The 19,207-nt window shown below is 36.1% G+C and overlaps 1 protein-coding gene and 1 pseudogene across 1 annotated transcript; both read left to right on the top strand.

Moving 5' to 3' along the window:
* The first annotated feature begins 2,088 nt into the window (after positions 1-2,088).
* LOC138317008 (uncharacterized) lies at positions 2,089-6,782 on the top strand. Its single transcript, XM_069258642.1, has 4 exons — positions 2,089-2,595; positions 3,547-3,696; positions 4,816-5,057; positions 6,442-6,782. The coding sequence occupies exons 1-3, from the start codon at positions 2,337-2,339 to the stop codon at positions 5,037-5,039; spliced, it is 633 nt and encodes a 210-aa protein (XP_069114743.1). The 5' UTR covers positions 2,089-2,336; the 3' UTR covers positions 5,040-5,057; positions 6,442-6,782.
* Positions 6,783-9,575: 2,793 nt separating this feature from the next.
* On the top strand, positions 9,576-12,415 carry LOC138316685 (uncharacterized; annotated as a pseudogene).
* The last annotated feature ends 6,792 nt before the right edge of the window (positions 12,416-19,207 follow it).

Genomic DNA, 19,207 nt, shown 5'->3' with positions numbered 1-19,207 from the left:
TTTATAAGCACGTGTCTCATCCACTTGACATACACTCAGTACTCAATTTGGAACAAAAGAAGCACTCATCATTTATGTTCACATACAATATAGAATCGCGCGCATGCATGCACGTGCATAAGTATATTATTTAGCTTTAATGATACAACTCGTGTTCGTATAAGTTTAAAACATTAAACCTATTATGAAAATATCTTCTATTGACATTCGAAATGGACAGCTGTAGGTTATTGAATTGTGCGGATAATTTGACTTCGCGAGCATTTCTGATAAGTGTAAAGGATTATTTAATCACTTATAACGGCAGTCGATGTTCAGGAGATGCTTGTAATTTGAGGAGTATGACTCAAAGATAAAAGTCAGGCAATATAATACCTATCTGACCCGAGTATCGACAAAATTGCGAGGAATCTCTTTGATATATATTTCTAATTTCCCTTTCTTTACTCAAGATTTCAGTGCCTTTACTTTTAACGTCAATTTAACTTCAATAATAAAATGTCCAGAAAACTAAGCAACTTACTGTCATATATACTTGCAATGTGTATATCTGGCGAAACCTTAATAAATTAAAACGTAATTGCGTTGGAAATGATACAAATATGCCTCATATTTATCATCTAATTACAGTACATATAGTGTATGTAATTTGTTGTTCGAACAACATATGGGCGTGCCTATATATATTGAAATGTGTGAATAAATACATTGTATCATTCATTTCTCGGTGACGGTGTAATACATGTAGTACATGTATACTTATTTATATAGATTGACATGCATGTTAACACAGTTCTTGCCAGAATCATTCACATTTAAGCGTGAACATGCAGCCATTGACAGACATGGACTCCTTACATTCCAAACTATTAGCAGCTCCTGCTGGGCTCCAAACTCGATCTGATGTTGTGCTGAAGGCAGCCATCACCGAATGATAAATCGAGCGTTAAATAGCCATATGGTCGACATGTCGAGGAAGTTTTAACAAATTACAATGGCTGGATGTATCAGCTGTCATTGGCCAATCACAAACCTGCTGCTATTTGGCTTTGTGATGTTGTCTTAGATAAATCAAAGTCGGATAATTTGATTGGCGGAGAGTTTTGTTACGCCATTAAAATGTCGTATAATTTCAGGTATGCATTTTTACCAGATCAAGTTTCCGGTTTTTAAAGAAGTTACCACAGTTACCCGTCATTTAGAATGGGGGTTGCAAATTTAAGCCGGTTTACAATAAACTTTTTATATGATATAAAACATATTTATACAGCCGTATAATTAAATATTATTGTTATACTTTAAAGATGCTTCACCGCTGACAAATGGTATTTTTTCACTATCAAAAACAGGAGGAGACGATTAGTATTTTCTTCAGTTACAAAAGTTACTTACTTTACACCATTACCACCGTTAAAAAGTTTGAGCTTCTAATTTTGATTCAAGTTAAAAATATGAAAAATAATTAATTGCATCCCGAAAAAATTCCGTGGCACTTTATCCTATATGGAATGAAGTACTGATTGCGCATGCACCAATGGCGAAATAATTATTTTATTTTTTGTGTGTGTTTTAATTAGGCATATATATACACTATTAAACAACAATTATTGTTCAAATGAAGAATATCATTTATGCTCTGTCGGCGGTGGAGCATCTTTAAATAAACCAAACACACCATTATACGAAATGTACATGATGGCTGATTATAATCATCATTTAAGGTGATTTTCTTTGAATGCTATTTCGTAATTGTATAGATTTATTCAAGAACAAAACTTTTCAACTCAATATTTCTTTATGCTTGATTTTTGTGCTAATTTGAATAATGTTATTTAACAACCTGTTAAACGAAAGTAAATGTCTTGATTTTCTACAGATTACGATTATGTGATTATAAGATTATGTTAAACAGGTGTATACACATAAATAAGAACATGTCAATCTCATACAGTCTTATTACATTCTGCACATATACAAAGGACTTTATTCTCCTTATGTTCGGTGTATCTGGAATATAAAATGAAACACTATAGATAATGTTTTGGTATAAAATGGTAAACGACATGATATAGACGGACAAAACAGGAATACATATCAGGTCAGAGACTCTGTGCAGATATCGGACAGAAATACATAATCCATTAAGCCTTAATACGAAATTTAATGACCTATTGTTGAGTATAGGCGTAAGTCCTTTTATTAAGTGTGTTCTACCTACTTATATATTGGCCCTTTAACGGATTTGTTTACAATTCAACCAATTTTACGAATTGACTTACAACTATATTCCCACAACACTTCAGTGCTTTGATTTTTTAGTTGCATTTTTTCCCGGAATGAGTATCGTGGAATCATTTAAAAACAAATGTTCAAATTTTGAGGCTACAGATCATAGATGTCTTGCCGGATGTGTTCTTCTGTCGTTCATCTGTTATTTTCTCCAGTCCCTGGGAATGGTGGCGCCATATTGGATCCGTTATAACCGTGGATCAAATCTGATCGGTGTGGAATACTACTACGGAGTCTGGTCCGAGTGTAGCACCACTGCTTCCGGTCCCACAGCATGTGTCACGTGGGATTCCAGCAGTCTAACTGGTAAATATCGTGTTTTCCTCTAGTGAAAAGAAAATGATGAAAGTATTTTTTATGCTCAGACACAAATACAGCGTATGTGAATATATAAACAAAAGTATGGTCCTTAATGAAAGCATGAGTGACATTTTGAAATGTAAATAACGCAATAATAAATAACAGTCAAACCTCAATAGTTTATCTGGTGTATTCAAAGGCTCAGTTATAATCTATATCCAAGTATATCAGTTGTTTCTGACGTTAGCTGTTTAAGCTAAAACTATTTTATCCCATGCAACCTTTTGTTATGTTTTTTGTTTTTATTATAAAATCAGCATTTAAAATTTGTGTTTTAGTTTTGACATGTCTTTTTCTTAACATGATCTTTAAGATACAGTCATTGTTTATATCGTGATATTAATGCCTGGCTTGTAGTTTGGCCTAAATGACCTTAGTTGTGGATGGGCCGTAAAACTCAAATAAACAAAGGGGTGAATACTTATGTATTCATGTCGTCATTATGATAAGTCGGAATGAGATACATGTACATTCACTTGTTGTAGGATACATCCAGACGCATTTTTGAAGCTATACAACACGTGTTTATATGTTGTAATTTCCATTGCGTATATGTTCAAAACCACTAAGAAATGAATTACTTAAACATAAATATGCATGTCTTCGTTCTATCTGATGCGCTGTTTTGTTTGTGTTTATGTAAACATTTGTGACCGTCCATAATACGCAATTTTGTTTGTTCCTTTTTGTGAACTGGTGAAGAGGCAGATCGCCTTGGAAGTTTAAGAATAGTATAGTGGACACTGTTAAAGGTAATTCTTTGCCACATATGTATAGTTAGTAATATACTTACTACATATCTATGTTGCTAATAAAGAATTACATTAAATCATGTCTGTAAAACGTCAAGTATGTAGTTTGTTATCATTATAAAAAAATATTTTATTTATCTTATAGATACTTTCAGAGCGGCGCAAGCGCTGGAACTGCTGGCATTTATGTTTTTGACATGCGCAGAAGTAGGAACAATCATCTTCGCTTTCCACGACAGCAAAAAGTTCCATAAAACTTTGGCAATTGTCATCGGATCGCTCTTTCTAGTGTCCAGTAAGTGGCCTAATGTATGTTTAATGACCTCCCACCTGCACACTGACCATCGGTCAAGCGCAACCGAAGTGGCTAGGTCTGCGTAGGTGTAAGAACAAGACATGTTAGTTGTATACACAGTCTAGCATTGCAAAGCTTTTCAGTGTTTTTAATGTTAATGGAAATATTTTGGTTACAATTCAAAACGAATCTAGTAAGACGAATATTAATATCAAATAGGACAAACATAAAAGCAACAACATTGGTGGATTGCACATAGCTGCAGGTCTACTTGACATCGACTACTTGCCACATTGAAGAATTGAAGTCTTCTGACTCGCTTCTAATCAACATCACACACTGGCCACTCAAAGAAATGTCGTGATCAAACACAAAGAAGAAGTGGTCATTTCCGGTCAAGGTCATTTCACGACTAGGTTAATTAGGGACACAGATAATTTGCAATTTATTACTTTAAATGGAACTGTAATTCGGTGAGATGTTTATCCTTTTAAATTCAAATAGACTTAAGATTACCCGGACGAACGGTAATTTGCATAAAGTCTACCTCCCTCTGATATGCATGTGGTAGGTTGTAGGTTTTGTTGTGTTAATATAGGTTAGGTAGGGTAATGTAGGCATAGACAATTCTGTGACAGTCCAAAATTACAAGGTTATTTATCTTTTTATTTATTATTATTATAATTGTTTTTATTTATTCATTAATCTTAATTAGTGTAAGGCGCAGTGTTAGTGTTTCTGGCCCAAACAATTTAGAACCTTTATTATATACAGTAAAGTGCGAAATTGCCTCCCTAATATCCCCATCAAATCCCCTCCCCACATAGTGCCCCAGGCTCGGTTATTACCGGAACAAGGACGTTAAGCCCTATCAATCAATCAATCAATCAATCAATCAATATATGCACGTGGTTCGAGCTTTCTCTGGTTTCCAAGGACGATCGTATCATTATATCTCCAACTATTCAGTAGATAGGAATATCATGATATTGAAGATAGAGATAAAATCACGATTGCATGCATTCCAACAATAGAAATTTAATAAATATTGTAGTGTTAATTTACATATTTGTTATTTATCATGATTTAACATCTCTCTAATATTAATTTTTTTTACAGGTTTTTCCACAGTATTGGGAGCCATCTTGCTGTCGTCAGACAACTCTGTAGGAGGGTCGTTAAGCTGGGCGTTCGGATTGTCCCTATTCGGCGGTATTGCCGCTATACCATTCGGACTCCTTTTCATGTACATATTTGTCATAGCAAAGCTACAAGGTGGAAATTACAAGAAAAAGCCCACAGTCAAAGTGACATTTGTCAAGAACTCAAAACAATTTTCATAGGCATTCCAAAATTATAAGGTTATTTATCTTTTTATTTATTATTATTATAATTGTTTTTATTTATTCATTAATCTTAATTAGTGTAAGGCGCAGTGTTAGTGTGTCTGGCCCAAACAATTTAGAACCTTTATTATATACAGTAAAGTGCGAAATTGCCTCCCTAATATCCCCATCAAATCCCCTCCCCACATAGTGCCCCAGGCTCGGTTATTACCGGAACAAGGACGTTAAGCCCTATCAATCAATCAATCAATCAATATATGCACGTGGTTCGAGCTTTCTCTGGTTTCCAAGGACGATCGTATCATTATATCTCCAACTATTCAGTAGATAGGAATATCATGATATTGAAGATAGAGATAAAATCACGATTGCATGCATTCCAACAATAGAAATTTAAAACACAATACATGTATGCATGTATCAAAATATACTATTTGATGAGATAAACGTCCTATTAACAGCCAGGGCCATTAAGGACGGCATGTTTTGGGAGATGGTGTTGTGTCTCTTTGCTATAGCGGAACCATGTGTTCTTTTTAAAGTACTATTTCAATGAAGCGTTCTTCAAAATATCCTAAGCACACTGACAACGGGTTAACAAGTCGTCTCACTCACATTATGCTTCAATTGTTAAACCATAGTATTGCAAGCCCATCCTTCTTGGGGGTGTACGTGTCGTGTGGCAAGCACATTGGGTCTCTTGCCAATTAATTTATGAAATAGAAAGAAACATGGGGGTTTTTTTTGAAAAGGAGATTTAAGACATATCTCCACCATATTTGTGCAGCAACCTTCGATTCTTTATAAAAATCGAGGTAATAGTTTAGAAGAAGGGAGGCAACTCGAGTTCCGAACGTGACAAAATGAAATTCGGCCCTATTTATCATACACACATACCTTGATATGTCGACACTAATGTGTTTTCTTTTAACTATATGGCTCAAAACTTACAGCTTCATTTAATAAACAGTAATATAAATACAGTCTAATAAGGTATATATAAACGATATTTCCACATTACGACACCTCTGTCAATAAAGTCATGTTTTCGAACGTTAAGCAGCAATAATAGAGTCTTTGAAATTATCTTTTCGCTCATCATAAATATAATATCCAAATCTTTGTAACGCTGATTGTCAAAGCGCATGGATTTTAAGTAAGCCACAATAGTTTGTTTGTTTGATTAATTAACGTCCTATTAACAGCTATGGTCATGTAAGGACGGCCTCCTATGTATGCAGCGTGTTGCGTGTATGTTGTGCGAGGTGCATGTTTTGGGAGACTGCGGTATAGTGTTATCAATTTACAGTATCGTGATATAATAAATATTGTAGTGTTAATTTACATATTTGTTATTTATCATGATTTAACATCTCTCTAATATTAATTTTTTTTACAGGTTTTTCCACAGTATTGGGAGCCATCTTGCTGTCGTCAGACAACTCTGTAGGAGGGTCGTTAAGCTGGGCGTTCGGATTGTCCCTATTCGGCGGTATTGCCGCTATACCATTCGGACTCCTTTTCATGTACATATTTGTCATAGCAAAGCTACAAGATGGAAATTACAAGAAAAAGCCCACAGTCAAAGTGACATTTGTCAAGAACTCAAAACAATTTTCATAGGATAAGTAACAGCACTTTAAATTAAAATGTTATCAGTAAAATTTTACAACTGCAGGGATCTGTGTAAAGTCTTAATTTGCTTAAACGCCTAACTATGTCTGAGAAACAGCAATAAAAATAATCAAAACTTTTTAAAAAAAATATACAATGTCAAAGTTGGTTTGTTTGATTACATTAACGTCCTATTTACAGCCAAGTTCATGTAAGGACGACCTCCCATGTATGTGGTGTGTTGCGTCTTACATGACCCTAAGGATAGTAATATAATAGGACGTAAATATAATAACAAGCCAAACCAAAGAATCTCGAAGTTTTACAGACGTGAGGATTTGTTATCTCAAGCTGCATATCTTTGCACATTCTCAACAATTGTATCACATCATGGTAACACTAGCATGACGAGAATTTATTTTAGTCACGTCATCATTGCTTGCATTGTTGATACATCACTGTTACAGGCACCACGTGACGCATAAGTAAGAAAAAAAGAACTATTTACTCTCTTTGGGGTGAGACAGAAAATGACAACCCCAGGATTCTTAAGCGGTCGGCACAGTCTCGTGTTTTACAACGTAAAAATCTTACCCCTTAGTCTCGGCGAAGAAATATAAGCCAAATCCTTCCACACAAGGGCAATCGCGTATCACGTAATGGCAGGCAAAACCAAACGCGCTGTCAAGGGAGGCGTAATCATTTTGTAATCCTTATTCCTTTGATGAGTATATTGCTATGCAGTTTTTCCATTGTATAAGGATTTCAGAATCCATCTACTGATACAAGCATGTATATATATAGTTTTTCTTACAACAGAGTAGATCACTACAGGTCTAAAAGTTTTTGTGGCCCTGAAGGTAGGGCGTTAGAATTGTAGCTACTGCCCCTATTGCATGATCGTAAAAGGCGACTAAATTAAGGATCTTATCTTTTCTTTCTTCCTAACTGACTTTATCATTCCTAATGCCTCCCTTGGCACCGCATCACTTGAGTTGAGTGTTCGCCCCTGTGAGGAAGGCTATGGGTTCTGTCCCCTAACCGAGAAACACCAAAGTCTGTAAAAGTGAAAGTTTCTGCTCCTGCTACGCGCTCAGCATACATGGAGTGGGACGACTGGTTCGCCCGTTGTCAGTATAATGTGACCGGGTGGGGTGTGTTGCTTGGTGTCTTCGGCGGCATGCTTCAGTGATATAGCACTATAAAAAGGGTAACAGTTCCATTATACAAGAAGACGCAACACTAACTGTTCTTATTCTATATAAATGACATACCAATAGGCTTAGATGCCACAGTTTGTCTATTTGCGGATGACACTATCGCCTATCTGGCAGTAACATCTCATAGTAACAGTGCAGTGCTAAACTACAGAAAGATCGTGACTGTTTAGCCGAGTGGGAATCAAACTAGAAAATGTCCTTTAATCCAAATAAGTGTAATGTCATGTCACTTACTAAAAATAAATCTCACATTAAGAACATCTATACTCTACGTGGACAATCAATCCAACTTGTGGATGAGGCCAAATATCTTGGTCTAAATATCCAAGCAAATCTAAAATGGGACACTCACATTCGAGAAACCTAATAAAGCCAATTCCACACTGGGCTTCCTTAGAAGAAATTCAAAAATAGGCTCAACATCTTTGAAAGAAAATGCCTACAAGGCTCTAATAAGACCATCTTTAGAATATGACTGTAGTGCTTGGGACCCATACACAAAGACTGACTTACATCGGATAGAGATGGTCCAACAAATAGGGCAGCCCGCTTCGTCATCAACAGAATCAGGAACATCAGTCAGCTCGATGCTTAGCAGTCTGGGTTGGCAAGCCTTAAAGAAGCGACGCAAGGATATGCGCCTCTGCTCTCTTCAAGATCGTGCATGATCAAATCGCCATATCCAAGGAAACACTTGTAGCTCCTACTCGTTTCACCAGAAACTCCCACGCACACGCCTTCCAGGTTACTTCATGTAAAACCTAAGTCAGAAAAGAATCATTTTTTCCCACGAACCATATCAGATTGGAACAATTTACCTCCAGATATTTGTAAAATCACCAAACTTGAAAGTTCACCCTTTTTTTTTTGTCTCAACTCAATCCTTAGCACACCACCATATGACTCCTCGGTAGTATAGTGGTAAGTATCCCCGCCTGTCACGCGGGAGACCGGGGTTCATTTCCCCGCCGGGTAGAGTACTCTTTTTATTCCCTGCAGGTAGGGGGTTAGAATTGTACCTGCTGCCCCTATTGCATGATCGTAAAAGGCGACTAAATTAAGGATTTTATATTTTCTTTTCTTCCTAACTGACTTTATCTTTCCTAATGCAGACCTGTTTACATCTACGATTTTGGCGTAGTTTCTACGATTTTAATAGTTAAATTACGCTCTACGATTTGTAGAAAAGTTCCTACGCTTTCCTCTTAGATATTCAATAAAACATGTTCTTTGTTTCGTTGTTGTTTTCAATCGCTTCGCTTCTCAATAAAATGTGTAAACAACGTATTCATAGAAACGCTTGTCAAAATTCCCCATGTATTTCAAGCGTCGAAATGACCTGGTCTTCATGCAGAAAATGCCAAATGGGTTCCGAATGGATAACTATTGAGATGGTAACTTTCCGATGGGTTCCTAATAATTTATATCCCGCCATTGTAAGCAGACAGTGTTTAAAAGAAAACGTCAGCGGGGTGATTCACCATCGCCAAACAAGAAGACAGCAACCCAGTGATACAAGTTGTCTTACTCTGAAAATTGGAAATGTCTACAGCCCTCGCGGAAAGGGGACACGTTCGTCCATTGCATGGTGTGTGGGACTGACTTTTCGTGCAAGCACGGTGGCAGTTTTGACTGCAAACGGCACGTGGAAACAAAACTCCAAAAGGAGTTATATTTGCTCCAATCAAAAAATGTTTCGATGACAACATTCTTCAATTCTAATTCTACTAAATCGACTGCTGAAGAAGAGCGGACTCGGAATGTAACGAGAGCAGAATTGAAAATGTGCGAACTTATCGCTAATCAGAACATGCCCTTAGTGTTGCTGACACGCTTCCTAAGACATTCCGCACGATGTTTCCGGACTCAAAGATAGCTGCAGGTAGGTGTCAGTTTTATCTTATTACATATTTTTGATGAAAGTTGTTTTAAATGCAGACATTGCCTGTAAATAATTACGAGAGCTCAGGCAGTTCACGTGTCGACAAATAACACATTAACAGTAACTGTGATGAATAAGGTAGTTGTTATTTTCTTGAATGATCGCTTTCAAACCCAAGGATAATACATGAAGAAACTATTCATATGTAATTTCCATTCAGCAAATTCTCCGAATAAAAAGATATAAAACAATTACATACATTGAAACGTATAGATCTCGGTAACAGTAACACAAATGGCTGATCAAAGGGAGATAATCGCTGTAAGATACTTCAACCAAAACAAATTTAAAAATATTGCCATGCAGGCATGATTTTATGCTTTCTAAGATTGTTTAGAAGAATGGATAGAATTAAAATTGTTTCTACAGTATTAGATCAATATTTCAATTGTATAGAATGCTATTGTGTAAGATTGTTTTCATTGGAAAATTTATACCAATGGAGTGAACATTCAATTTTATAGTCTGAATAGTAATTTATAATTATATATAATTACCAATTGAAAAAAATCTGTTACAGACATCAGATGTTCCCGCAATAAGATAACAGTCATGATTAAGGAAATTGCTACCCTTAAACAAGGATCCTTAGCAGACAGAATGAAAGTCCGCCCATTTACAATATCTACAGATGGGTCCAGTGATGAAAAAAGCAAACAGTATCCATTAGTTATCAGAACATTGGATACCATGACTGGAACTGTGAATTCGGAATTGTTATCAATACCAATTTGTGGAGGTTCAGCAACAGGTACCTATTTATTTCAGTTACTTCGATTTCAATCATTATTTTTTTGTAATCTTTATTTTTTTAATTTAGATAATTTGACATAGATTTACTTATAAATACTAGCCAAGTTTGGATGATTAATGAAGATTAAAATTGTTTGGATCTGTGGATCATTTGTGTATAGAAACTTCTCTAACAATGATTTTCTGGACTAACAATCAAAATAATTTTGTAATCCAAATTTGTTTGATTTTAAGGAGAGGCCATATTTGACATGATGAACAGCGTCTTACAGGAGAGGGGCATTCCATGGTCACAGTGTATAGCTTTTGGCTGTGACAATGCAAGTGTCATGACAGGCCACAAGAAGGGAGTCTTTGCATTTGTTAAACAACAACAGCCACACATATTTTTGGCAGGATGCACCCTACATTTGGTACACATTGCAGCCAAGAAAGCAACTGCAGCAGCTCTCCCTCCCGAGGATGATATCCTTGTAGATATATATTACTTTTTCCACAAAAGTGACAAACGCCGTTCAGCCTTCAAGGGAACGCAAGCACTTTATGACTTAGAACAGAAGAAAATGCTTAAGCATGTGTGTACAAGATGGCTCAGTATTTCAAGGTAAATAAAAATAAGATATATAAAATATTTTCTTGTATTATATTTACAAGATCAGTTTTTATTTCTAACATGAATGCATTGTAAAATAAATATGTTAAAACATGCCCTTATTTAAAAATTGATTTTTTTCAATTTTAAATCATCTGAGCGAGTTTTCAAAGATAAATATTTATCGCCTGATTTACTCTTGATGTGTTGTAGATGTATCGACAGGATGCTGCTGAACTGGGATGCTTTAAAGGACTTCTTTAAACAACAGAAGGATGCACTAGATTTGGCAAAATCAAAGAAAGCAGTAACCAAATCCAAAGTAACAAATAAATCAGAAGAATCATCTGTGCCAGGGTATGCAGAACAGAAAATTGAGGCCATTTATTCCTTTGTTAGGTCCCCTACCAATCGCCTGTACATCCTCTTTCTTCAGTACACAATCCATGTCTATGATGACATTCTGTTGAATCTGCAGTCGGATGAGCCTAAGATTCACTTGTTGCAGCGCTCTCTACAAAAACTACTGAGGAACATTATGACAAGGTTTGTAAAGCCTGCTGCTATGCTTGGTGTAGCTGTCGACAAGGTTCAGTATAAGCAGCACTGCAACATCAAAGTCAACAAGTCGCTTGTGATTGGAGAGGAAGCCAGGAAGTTCATAGAGAATGCTGAAGTGAATTATCTTCGCACACGAAAGGTTGAGGAATTTTATAAAAATGTTATTCAATACTTTCGTGAAGTTTGCGACTACATATGCAGCAAGCTACCATTGAATGATCCTGTCTTGTCAGCTGCACAGGTAGCGGATGTGAACTTACAGACAGCTTCCAAGTCATCCGATCTTTGTTTCTTCGTTGAAAGATACCCATGCATCTTTCCTCCGACAACAACAAAAGACAAACTTCTTGAGCAATTCACATTGTATCAATGTACAAATGTCAGCAGTTGTTCTGATGGTCTGACAAGGATGGATTTGGTTTGGTCCAACATTGGGAAAATGCTGGATGAGGAAGGGAAACCTTTGTTCATGGAACTCTCTGTTGTAATGTGTGGAATTCTGACGATACCACACAGCAGTGCACATTGTGAAAGAGTCTTCTCTTGTGTTCGCAAAAACAGGACTGAACAACGTGCATCTCTTGGAGACAGCACTCTAGAAAGCCTCCTTATTATAAAATCATCAGGATCACCCCATGATTACACAAACAAAGAACTGGACCATATTAAAGGTTCTATTACAGATCACTGAAAGAGTGATGACCAGTGGTTACTTTTGTCAATTCAATTACTTGTGCGTTTTTTTACTTTCTAGTCAAGTTTGATGGTTAAATAAAGACATATGAAATACCAGAAATTGTACCAAATATTCATTTCATATTATCACTTTCAAAGATATCAGAATGTGCTAGAATTGCTCTCAGAGCATCTACGATTTCAAATTTTTCCGGGGGAGACCCCCCCCCCCCGTACCCCCCTTGCGGGAGGGGGCTCTGTCGCCCCCTCCCCCGCCTCCCCACTTCGTGGGTCGGATGCTGGCTGCGCCAGCATGTACAGACTACACTTTTCAACCATAAACTACACTTAAATTCCTCATTTACAAAAAATAGGGTAAACAGGTCTGCTAATGCCTTCCTTGGAACCGCCTCACCTTTGGCCTTGCGTTGAGCGTTCGCCCCTGTGAGGAAGGCTCTGAGTTCTGTCCCCTGGCCGAGACACACCAAAGTCTATAAAAGTGGTAGTTTCTGCTCCTGCTTAACGCTCAGCAAACATGAATATACCGCAGTCCCCCTAAATACGCACCTCGCACAACATACACGCAACACACCGCATACATTGGAGGCCGTCCTTACATGACCATAGCTGTTAAAAGGACGTTAATTTATCAAACAAACAAACAAACAAAGACATAATCTTCATCCTGTAGAAGATGGTCATTATGAAGAAGAAGAAGAAAAAGACCGCCGAACCCTCGATCACAATGTCTGTTTTCAAAGTTCTAAAGGAATCTTGCTATCACATAAACCGAAAGTTTTGAAGTTCGAGTCTATACTTTGTAAAAAATTCATTTGACCCGATAGAGCTCTGACATAACAACAATGTCAGTCTCTTTCAGAAATTAAGATAGCAATGGATTACTGTACATAATACCACGAATGTTCCAGCATATTGAGGTGAATATGTAAATGATATACATGATGATTGATTAGGTCGCGATGAATCATTGAATCGGTTTCCATATTTCCACTCCCGCACGAGGATATTTTCTGGCCAGAATTAGCGGTCTGTATTGAAGTGACGAAAGTCCCAGATAATGTAGACGTTCTGGGTAAGAATAATCCTTTATTGAGCCCTGCAGGTAGGGCGTTAGAATTGTACCTGCTGCTCCTATTGCATGATCGTAAAAGGCGACTAAATTTAGGATCTCATCTTTTCTTTTCTTCCTAACTGACTTTATCTTTCCTAATGCCTTCCTTGGCACCGCCTCACTTTTGGCCTTGCGTTGAGCGTTCGCCCCTGTGAGGAAGGCTCTGTGTTATGTTCCCTGGCCGAGACACACCAAAGTCTATAAAAGTGGTAGTTTCTGCTCCTGCTTAGCGCTCAGCAAACGGGGAGTGGGACGACTTGTTCGCCCGTTGTCAGTATAATGTGACCGGGTGGGGTGTGTTGCTTGGTGTCTTCGGCGGCATGCTTCAGTGATATAGCACTATAAAAAGGGAAATAGTTCCAGTATACAAGAAGACATAACATGAATTTACCGCAGTCTCCCAAAACACGCACCTCGCACAACATACACGCAACACACTGCATACATGGGAGGCCGTCCTTACATGACCATAGCTGTTAATAGGACGTTAATTAATCAAACAAATAAACAAACAAAAAATAACGAAAGATTTTCAGAAAAAAACGTTAGTACTTTAGTATTAATAGTGTACTTTTTACGTTACATATATCAGCACTAATAAGTGAAATTTTCTCTCATACCTCATAATTAATCAAACAAACAAACAAGCAAATCGATCCTTTTCCGGTTATGATATATACGTTCACTATGTTTTTAATTATCGCTGAAAGTTTGAAGTCACTCTTTGAAACAATTTGCGAATACAAATGTCAACCCTGCGAAATCAAAGCATTTTATAGTAAGATAAAATTATCTTCAATTTTCTTACTGAAACTGAACCCTTAAAATACAATGGCCACACAAAGTGCCTTTGACATTATGCATCATAGAGATACTAATATTTCGGCTTTACATATTACGGAATTATCTGCTCTTAGAAATAACATTTTCTTGTTATCTTAGTTTGTAGTACGAATGTTACGTCGTTTTCTCTGACAATGACGCTATCCTCATAAACACGTGGAGATATAATTAGCAGTCGTTCGGGATTAAAACATTAATTACATCTATCACAAAGTCATACCATGCAAAACCATGCCGAGACAGACGCGTCTAATGATGTTTAGGTGAAATTCAGATGTTTATCTGTTTCTACAGGTGAGACAACAGCTAAGGGGTTTTCTAACACCACATATTCTGCCTCGGCGATCGCACTGGCATTTTACAATGCTTTGTGGGCATACGAAGGATGGTATATACATGTGACGTGCAAAAAATAAATGTCAATGGTTAAAATTACACATTTTAATATGCGTGTCAACTTCTGTGTTTGGTTTTTGCACAGCTTTTATAGTAAAACATAGTGATATAACATTTCAATCATTATCGTGTTTTTGTTTGATACATGTAATACTTAACAGTAGGTTCAGAGATATTTTAATGATGTTGACATATTTCCTGTCAACGTACACATATTAACGGTAATCATACATATCATACATGTACTACTTAACAGTAGGGTCAGAGATATTTTTAATGATGTTGACATATTTCCTGTCAACGTACACATATTAACGGTAATCATACATGTACTACTTAACAGTAGGGTCAGATATATTTTTAATGATGTTGACATATTTCCTGTCAACTTACACATATTAACGGTAATCATACATGTACTACCATATTTACTCACCAAAACCTTGTGTTAATTCCATTTCTTTATTGCATATGTGCAGATTTCATTGCACTAAACGTACATTTATCGTATCTCCAATAAATAAAGCGGCAATATCAAATCGATATAAAGCTTTTAAAAGCATTAATTTTGATTTGTTTTACTTCTGAATTATAACTGATATGCAAAAAAAAGTATTCTTATATATGTAGTTCTTTTGAAGTGATTTGTCAGCTTGAAGATGCCCAACTATATTTTTGATTCATAAGCTAAAACGTTTAACAACATCAATAAGAGGGTAATTTTATGAAGTTTTCTCATTTATTATTGCACTCCCGTCGTAGCTCAATACCTGGCTGGTCATAAAGGAATCGTACCACATATGTAAAGGAAAACTATAAGAACTAATTAAAGATGCTCCACCGCCGACAGAGCATAAATAATATATTCATCATTTGAACAGTAATTGGTGTTTAATCGTGTATATATATGTCTGATTAGCACAATTTTTTTTTTTTTTTTAAATCGTTCATTTTGCCTTTGGTGCATGCGCAATCAGTATTTCATTCCATATAGGATATAGTGACATGGATTTTTTTCGGGATGCATTTAATAATTTTCTATATTTTTAATTTGAAGTAAAATTAGAAGCTCAAACTTTTTATAATGGTAATGATGTAAAGAAAGTAACTTTTTTAACTGAAGAAAAATACTAAATCGTCTGCTCATGCTTTTGATAGTGAAAAAATACCGTTTGACAGCGGTGGAGCATCTTTAATCATTATAACATTTTTTACAGATCTTCATTTTGCTTCCCCTGATTTGCATTGCCTTCTCAACGTACCTAGTAATAATCCCAATAGTTCAGAATCCCACCACCGAGTTTTTATATGCAGCCGCATTTATAATCGGAGGGCTTGTGGTATATTTCCCTTTGGTACACTTCAGGATGGACCGTGGTTGCTTCAGTAAGTTGTGTTAGACTTTCAATGTTTAGCGTAATCTATTTCCCATTATAGTATATAATCATTGAATATGATGCATTGCAGATTAACATATGTTCACAATACGATAGTTTAATGAATATAAACCATAACCAATCTTATTTATAAGCGTTGTTTGTCATGTTCAAATCACACTCTTACGTGTCTGTAGATGAAGACAATCATACAAAAATGATTCTTCAATAGACAGTCATGACGTAATAGGTGTAAATCTAAGACATGAGACTAGCGCCGAAGAGGTGGCAGACTAGTATTAACATTGTCAACAAATGATTATGACAATGATCTAATGCGAAATATTGAATCTCCGTAAGACGGTTATGACATTTACGTATTTTTGTTTCCTCCAACAGAATGTGTCGCCATATATGCATGATCCAATGTGTAATTGAGGTTGTGCCAAGTCCATACGAGGATGAGAAATGTCTCATCCTCGTATGGGACTTGGCACAACCTCAATTACACATTGGATTAAAACACATAGATTGATAACGGTCTTCAGTGATGTTTAATAAAGAACTATGATGTATTAAATATTTGTTCGTGGATTAAAACACATAGATTGATAACGGTCTTCAGTGATGTTTAATAAAGAACTATGATGTATTAAATATTTGTTCGTGTGTTACGCAAATTCGAATTTGAAGGGTATTGAAATTGTTTCAACACATTTTGGAATCACTTATGGTTGTACAATCGGTCTTAAATGTGCAATATTTATCTATTTTAGACCTTTATTGAGGTCCATATGGTGTTTCACCACCGTGGTAGAATCTAAAATGAGCTCGGGAAGGTAGTATTACAAAATATGAACCGAATCAAAGGTCCTTAATTTGTAACCTCTGATTCATGTCAAAACAATAATCCTATGTATATGTTAATTACAAGAAAAACGATGGCCATAGGACGTCGCCCTGAATAACTCAACGTTTGGATAATGAAGCCACAGCAAAAATATTGACTCGATAATTTCTAAAAATGGAAAAAACATATGCTATATATCGAATCTCCCGTTATCATGTATTAGCCAATGAGATTAGAGGAACAAACATATATGATATATATCAATTATATTACTTAGTTGAGATTCATATGGTTGTTACACTACCCTGATACGCCAGCGATCATTATTTTAAATTCTATCAGGCTGGTATAACATGAACCGAAAGAAAGCTCCTTATTATTGTCGAATGTGCATGCTAATTACAGGAAAAGACGACACCCTGAAAACGTCAACGTTTGCGTAATGAACTAAGAATCTAAGGAATATTAACTAGTCGGTATTTCTAAAATTGGAAACAACGAGTCGATATGTTATTGTTATATATGAAATGTCAAGTGACCGTATATTAGCCAATGCGGATGGTTGGAAATCGGAGGAAATCTAATATAAATAGATTAAGGTCCTCAGGGACCTACATGCTAAATTTAGGAAATGTACACTCATTACTTTGAAAAAAGGGGTGACAGTTTTTAATCAGTCAAAATCGAAGACTTTTTTTTCTAAAGCCATATATAAGTAGCAAGGATTCAAGGGAAACCGTAATACAAATTTTGAAAAATCCTAATCTTGTTTGTTTGATTTTTTAACGTCCTATTAACAGTCAGGGTCATGTAAGGACGGAAATCCTTAAACAATTTTCGGGAAATAGCGATAACAAAATTAAGGAAGGACTAGACGATTTGAACACATTTTATGATGGGTTGAAAGTCTGGGGCAGGTAACGAGTTTGGGTCTAGAATGCGTATATACCATCCATAGTACGATTCAAATTATTGAATTATAAATGAAATTGGCTATCCACACAATTAATCTCTGAAGCAATACATATTCATATCATAAGGAATATTTGTTATGGTTTCGTCATATGTATTATTTGATACAACAAACAAGGCACAAAAACACATGTCTTCACATTACGACTTTGATGGCATTCATTATTGGATAATATATAAACCCAAATAATTTAATTTCTATTAACAAAAACATTAAAACCATTGTAAAATGAAGGATATATAGGTTACATTACTGAACTGTAATTATAAGCACATATAGGCTAAGATATAGTACATATAACGTATGCTGTGAAAATACTATGAAAATGTTCATATGCCTCAAAGTAAAAACATGAAAAGCCAATACGCAGTACTGTACTGCCCATATATAGACCTTAAAGTATATGCAGGTATGACCAGCAAGTGACAACCTCAGACATAATAACTTTATAAAACATATTCACTTTCAAGTGGTACTTCTTTAAAGTATTAACGGAACCACAATCGAGGAAATGAGTCATTTAGACACGAAGGTGTTTGCGTCATGGCTAAGTGTTTAAATGCCACGTCCCCTTTATTTTATAAGTACATATATAACGGTATATTGGGATATTAACACAAAATAAAAGTAATATAATCTTTAAAAATATGCATTCCCTCCAGAAAATACGACCACATATTTTGGAATTCATGGATCAAATCCCCTTTCGTTCATTGTCCATCCGTCCGTTAACGCTATTTTCTCAAAAGGTACTAAAGAGATTTATTTTAGATTCCACACTTTTTTCTGTTTGTTTGATTCAATTGTACGCCCTATTTACAACAAGGGTCATACTGTCCTGCAGGTAGGGCGTTGTACCTGCTGCCCCTATTGCATGATCGTAAAAGGCGACTAAATTTAGGATATTATTTTTTCTCTTCTGCCTAACTGACTTTATCCTTCCTAATGCCTCCTTTGGCACCGCCTCACTCTTGGCCTTTAGTTGAGCGTTCACCCCAGTGAGGAAGGCTCTGGGTTCTGTTCCTTGGCCGAGACACACCAAAGTCTATAAAATTGGTAGTTTCTGCTCCTGCTTAGCGCTCAGTATACATGGAGTGGGACGACTGGTTTGATCGTTATCAGTATGTGACGGGGTGGGGTGTGTTGCTTGGTGTCTTCGGCGGCATGCTTCAGTGATATAACACTTTAAAAAGGGCAATAGTTCCACTATACAAGAAGACACTACATGAATATACTGC

This window comes from Argopecten irradians, chromosome 2 (genome assembly GCF_041381155.1).
Source record: "Argopecten irradians isolate NY chromosome 2, Ai_NY, whole genome shotgun sequence".
Classification (NCBI taxonomy): Eukaryota; Metazoa; Mollusca; class Bivalvia; order Pectinida; family Pectinidae; genus Argopecten; species Argopecten irradians.
The sequence above is the reverse complement of the archived record's forward strand: the minus strand, read 5'-3'. Positions and strand labels throughout refer to the sequence as shown.

What these genes read in the sequence shown, in the direction of transcription:
- LOC138317008 (XM_069258642.1), top strand. Translation starts at nt 2,337, where the DNA reads ATGAGTATCGTGGAATCATTTAAAAACAAATGTTCAAATTTTGAGGCT. An exon ending in GGATTCCAGCAGTCTAACTG is followed by an intron (nt 2,596 to 3,546) that starts GTAAATATCGTG and finishes TTTATCTTATAG; the next exon opens with ATACTTTCAGAGCGGCGCAA. An exon ending in ATCGCTCTTTCTAGTGTCCA is followed by an intron (nt 3,697 to 4,815) that starts GTAAGTGGCCTA and finishes TTTTTTTTACAG; the next exon opens with GTTTTTCCACAGTATTGGGA.